Below are 6,000 nucleotides of genomic sequence, written 5' to 3'. Positions count from 1 at the left end.
GCTTCTCCACCTTAGAGATCTTTGGACTCGGCCGCAGCCTCTGGACTCTGCCCGGGCCAGGCTCCTTGTACTCCTGGAGGCACCAGAGCGGCCAGGGAGAGCTGAGACTCCTCCACTCTCCTTGACTCCTGGAACCCTCAAATTCAAAAGACCAGGGCGCGTTCTTCTTCCACCTGTCGGAGGCCTCCTCCCCATCACCAGCCTCCATCCCCTGGTCACTCCTGCCCTGCAAAGGCCTACACGAAGAGAGCAAAGGGAGCCAGCCCTGCCCATTCCGCCCCGTCCCTCCATCTGCTCAGCTCCGGCTTCCTGAGACCCCATGGCCTGGCCGGACAGGGGCTGCGGCCCCTGGCTTGTCCTCCTCTGTGGTATGTGTCTCCCTTTCTGTCCCTTTATAGCAGGGCAGTTCGGCTCTGGCCTCTGGCTTCTGACTTCTGAGCTCAGAAAGGGTTTGGAGGGAGGGCTGGGACATGCGGTGTTTCTTTTGCTTTTTGTCCTCTCTAACTGGTTTAGTTTGGGGGCCCCATCCAGGGAGGGGTCAGGGACTGCTCCCAGCTCTGGGCTTGGGGGACTGAGGCGCTGGGGCTTGAAGCTGGGCTCCTTTGGGGAAAGCATGCATTCTGCCTGTTGAGTTATTTGTTCAGCCTTCCCCTCTAATTCTGAATCAGCACCAAGGGCTCCAGAGGCTCAGATTTGGGAGTCAGAGAGGTTTGAGGGCTTAAGACAGTTGCTTTGCATGCCTCCAATCCAGGCTCAATCACCAGGACCCACCCATGATCCCCTGAGCACTAACATGGGTCACACAGAGCACAGAGCCAGAAATAGCCCCTGAGCATGGATGAGTTGTGACTTCTCCCCATCAAAAATATTTCTGGTTTGGCAGTATTCGTTTCACTTGTTCAAGAAAAAATAAGGGGTCAGATAGATAGTACAGAGAGCAAGTTTGCTTGCCTTGCAGGCAACTGACCCCTGTTTGATCCCTGAACCGACCTCTAAGCACATAGCCCTGAGCACAGAGCCAGGAGTAAGCCCTGAGAAGCAGTGAGTGTGGCCCAAAAATGGAGAGAAGGAGAGAGAGAAAGGGGGAGGGAAGGGAAGGGAAGGGAAGGGAAGGGAAGGGAAGGGAAGGGAAGGGAAGGGAAGGGAAGGGAAGGGAAGGGAAGGGAAGGGAGAGAAAGGAAGAGAAAGGAAGGAAGGAAGGAAGGAAGGAAGGAAGGAAGGAAGGAAGGAAGGAAGGAAGGAAGGAAGGAAGGAGGAAGGAGGAAGAAAGAAAGAAAGAAAGAAAGAAAGAAAGAAAGAAAGAAAGAAAGAAAGAAAGAAAGAAAGAAAGAAAGAAAGAAAGAAAGAAAGAAAGAAAGAAAGAAAGAAAGAAAGAAAGAAAGAAAGAAAGAAAGAAAGAAAGAAAGAGATCCTGGCACTTATTAAAATGGCCAGGAAGACTTTATTTAAGGCATTGCAATAGGGAGAGATCAGGCTCAGTTCTGAATGCAGCAAAGGCGGCTGAGAACTCAGAGCCCAGTGAGCAATACAAAGGGCCAGTGAATGGAAATTGCTAAGAGATGACAAGAGTAAGGAGATTCTGGCTAAACAGACTTTACTATAATCTTTGCTGAATGCAAGCTACAGTGTTCAGATATCAAGCAGAAGGGTGAGGAATGTGATTGGATGGCATGAGCAGGGGATTCTCTTGAAATCAACCTAGCTGGATTCATGCTAAGACTGTGTAACATAGGTCCAGTAGGGATAAGATGAACATCGAAAGGAAGAGCAATTCCCTGCTCGGTGCTTGGGGAATCATTCTTGGTGGTATGCCTGAGATTGAATCTGGAACTCACACTACAAAGTTCTAGTTCTCGAGCTATCTCCACAGCCTGAGAGTTTATTTTCTTAACCAACTCCATTTTGAGCTTATGAGACAATCTAGGCAGGATATTCATGGTCATGAATTCTAGCCATCTCCAGGTCAACCCAGTCAGAGAGTAAAGTCAGTGTCTCCCCACTCTCAGGCACTATTATCTCCTGAGGAGATAGCCCTTGCATCAGCAGGCATCTAAGAGATCACTGGACTTTCAGGCTGAGGGACCCAGCATCTATAGTACTTGGTCCAGTTCCTGTCAAAGATAGACACTCAGGACATGTTTGTTCAAAAGATACTGGCGAGTCTTTTTGGGTCACACCAAATTTTCGACAGAATCCAAAGCAGAAATGTTTTCACACATACTATCCCCTTCGTGTCATTACTTTGCCATGATGGACAATTAAAAAAAATCAGGTGTCCGGGTTCATCATCTTCCTGTCTTGCTGTTGCATCACTCTGGCAAAACTTTTGTGAGTGACCAAACCTGCGTGAGTCTTAGTTTTCTTCTCTATAGAAAGTAGATGGTAAGACCCACTGTAGTGGGTTGTTGCAAATATGGAACGAGATACAACCGATAAAATGCTGAATTCAGTGTTTGGCACGTAGTAGGAGAGTGGAGAGGTCTCCATGCTAACTCACCTTTCCCCACCAGGAGACAATGTTGGAATGGAAATGCCTGGAATGATAGGCAGATTTAGATCGTAAGGAATGGTGGATATGGGCCTTGAATTTAAGCAAACCCAATATATATATATATATATATATATATATATAATTAGATTTATAGAAGGGTGAAATGAAGGTGGGCTGATTATTTAGTGAGATCCTCTAGAGCATTTCAAAGAAAATTTGATTACAAAATTTTAATTTCCACACAACTTTTCCAGTTCGGTAGACCCTGAAAAGACCCAATTAGATTAGAAGGGGGAAAAATTGATTTAATGAACACTAAAACTCACCCAAAAGTAGCAATAACTTGTCGGTGAAACAGGTTTCTTTGATTGTAACCCAGGGTGCCATCTGATTCAGCCTGGTTTCCTATGAAATGTGATTATTTTTATCAAGTGGCATTCGACAGAGAGGACGGAGGCCCTGTGGCGATGAGTGCAGGGCGGTGGGGGCAGGGGGAGAGGATGCGCGCCGAGCTTTCTAGGAACTCTGGTCACGAATGATCCTGGACTTTTCTCCTGGTTTACAGTTTGTGTCTCGGGCCATCACAGTCCAGCGAACCTAGGCCGAGAGGATGTACGGAACTGTTCCACCAACCCCCCGGTGAGGCTCCGCCCCGCCGCGGCCCCCCCCCCCCCACACACACACACGCAGCTCCCACCGACCTCCCATCCCCCATTGGCTTAGCTGTTAGCCCCTCGCTTTCACCCGCCTTTCTCCCCATTTCCGGACTCTGGGGCCCCTGTTTCTGATTAACATCCCTCCAGGCGGGCAGCACATTCTCAGGTGTCTGACATCCGCCCCATCCCTCCCCCAACACATTCTTCCCGCCATCCCCCACACAAATAAGACCCCCATTCCCACAGCACGTATCTACTTCCAGCCTGGCAGGGAGGAAGGAGGGGCTGTAGAGGGGCGGGAGGGCCCCAGCTAGTCTTTGACTGAGGCTAAGGCAGAACCGAAGAAGGGGGAGGATGGTGAGCGGGGGAGGAAGGAGGGAGAAAAGGAGAAAGAGAGGAAACCCAAGTTGTAGAGGAACAGTCAGGAAAGAAGCAGAGAAGGGAGGGAGGAAGGAAGAAAATGGGGCTAGAAGAGCCAAGGGAAAAAGGCAAGGGACTTGGGCGAGGGTTCTGGGGTTGGGGACAGGGGTAAAGGCCTCGCAAATTGGAGCAAAGACACTGGAGGCCAGAGCCCTTCTTGCCTCCATCAAAGCCCCACTTCCCAGGCTGCTGGGCCTGCAAGCAGTTCACGAAAGCATAGGGGCCATCTGCTTGCAGTGTCAACTTTATGAGCGCCCTGGGGCAGGCAGATGGGTGGGCAAACCACAAACTTTTATTCTAAGACAGAAGTGGATATAATGCTTAGTGAAAGGCAAAACAAAACAGAAACTTCGCCCAGTTTATTAGAAAGAAATGACTGGTCTTGGAAGACCTTTCTGGATTATGGCCCCAAATTGCTGGAGCAAGAATCGGAGGAGGAAGGAACCTCGTTCATTCTCATCATTTTCATCGGAGACCAGTGAGGGGAAGCTTGACAAAGTCCTCCAGTGAAATACAGGATGATTGGTTACGTGTAAATTTCCTGGATAAACTTATCTCTAGGATCCAGATAGTGCACGGGACACGTTTCTATTAAAACTTCATTTGTCACTACCGGGAGTGTCCTCTAAGTGCAGAACCAAGAGTGGCCCTCCGAACACTTACAGTGCACACCACCTCCACCACCACCACCTCCAAAATGATTATAAACCTTTGGTTGTTGATTAGCTGAAATTCAAGCATGTCTGTATACGTAATCTGAATCTTTATCTACTAAATCTGGCAACTCTACCTCTAGATACCCAAAGATAGACAGTCCTCCACCTGGCTTAGTTCCTGGGCTCAGATCCCTATAATTCATTGCTAGCCCCCCGCTCCACCATCCTAAAGTCATGTCCTATTACTGTCACAAAGGGTCCCTCTCCAAGGTTTTCAACAAATTCATCTCCATGTAGCCCAGGCACCTGATTCTAGTCTATTTTTTGTTGGATTTTTGGACTACACCCAGCAGTGCTCAGGGCTTCCTCTTGGCTCAGAGATCACTCCTGGTGGGATTCTGGAAACCATATGCAGTGCTGGGCATTAAACCCAGTCACCTGTATGAAAGACAAGCACCCTAACTGCTGTCCTATCGCTCCAGCTCCACCTGATTTGAGACTAATCCTAACATCTTTTCCCATGCTCCTCCGAGTGGCCCTCCTTCTCCTGGTTCCCAAACAAAAGCTAGTGGCTGCTGTAGAGGCTGGAGGTACAAGTGTCATTTTCGGCAAGCACTGTGTGTCTATGTGTATGTGTCTTGCTGTCTTTCTGCTGCCAGTACCTTCCAGGGACTGCAGTCAATACCACAGTGCAGCTCACCGCACTCCGCCAGCAGATGCGTGCCCACAATGTCTTAGCGTACATCATCCCCGACACAGATGCCCACATGGTAAGTACCGCTCTTTCCCACACCCTTGCTCTACCCTGCCCCTGAGGTTGGCCACTGAGAACTGGCCAGTCGAAGAAGGCTTCTAGACTCAGGAGATGACGGCAGAGAAAAGATGGGTCAGGCCAAAGGAAGAAAATGGGGAGCTTGGATCAGGGAGTTTAGGGTTACTGAAACATTGTATTCCTTTATAGCAGAGATAAGACATTGGAAAATCTTATTTTTAGAAGAAGAGTCACACCAGGCAGTGGTTAGGGGCTACTTCCAGCTCTGTGTTTGGTGGTTGCTGTAGGCAATGCTAGGGGGTCAGCCGGTATAGGGGCTTGATCCAGGCCTTCCACATACATAGCATGCCCTCATCCCATTGCCCTTTCTCTCCAGCAACGCCATATCGTCTTGACCACAAACAATGATGCTATTAACAACTTCAGAACTGATTTTTATCCATTTCTGTGCATTTTGTGGCAAGTGATGCCAGGGTCTCGTTCATGTGAGGCAGGCAGTCTGCCACAGAGCCACATACCCGGCCCTGGATCAATTTCTGAACAGCAGATCCAGGATTAGTTGTTGGGGTACTACCCTAAGTGGACTTAAAATTAGACTAAAAGGACTTTAATATGCCCTTCAGAGGCTGAAGCAATAGCACAACAGATAGGGCGTTTGCCTTGCACACGGCCAACCCAGGTTTGATTCCCAGCATCCCATGAGGTCCCCTGAGCACTGCCAGGGGTGATTCCTGAGTGCAGAGCCAGGAGTAACCCCTGTGCATCGCCGGTGTGACCCAAAGAGCAAAAAAGAGAAGATGCCCTTCAGCCCAGCTCTTCTCATAACCTGAAGGATGAACATTGAAATGATCCAGAGCCCCCAGAATATGTGAGTCAGACGTGTAGGTAGGGGAAAAAGAACAGACAAGAAACAAGATAGAGGACCAGAGAGATAGTACAATGGGTAAAGCACTTGCCTTGCAAGTAGTCAACCCAGGTTTGTTCCTCGGCATCCCATATGGAGTG

The 6,000-nt window shown here is 49.1% G+C and overlaps 1 protein-coding gene across 1 annotated transcript in view; it reads left to right on the top strand.

Annotated features, from left to right (window-relative positions):
* Nucleotides 1-319: 319 nt before the first annotated feature.
* Nucleotides 320-6,000, top strand: part of XPNPEP2 (X-prolyl aminopeptidase 2) — a 38,850-nt gene continuing 33,169 nt past the window's right edge. Inside the window, exons 1-3 of the mRNA XM_055122947.1 lie at nucleotides 320-368; nucleotides 3,057-3,130; nucleotides 4,883-4,993. Of these exons, the coding sequence (XP_054978922.1) occupies nucleotides 320-368; nucleotides 3,057-3,130; nucleotides 4,883-4,993 (234 nt within the window). The remainder of the gene's footprint in view (nucleotides 369-3,056; nucleotides 3,131-4,882; nucleotides 4,994-6,000) is intronic.

The sequence above is a fragment of the Sorex araneus genome, chromosome X (assembly GCF_027595985.1).
Source record: "Sorex araneus isolate mSorAra2 chromosome X, mSorAra2.pri, whole genome shotgun sequence".
Lineage (NCBI taxonomy): Eukaryota > Metazoa > Chordata > Mammalia > Eulipotyphla > Soricidae > Sorex > Sorex araneus.
Note: the sequence above shows the minus strand (reverse complement) of the source record. Positions and strands in the feature narration are given on the sequence as shown.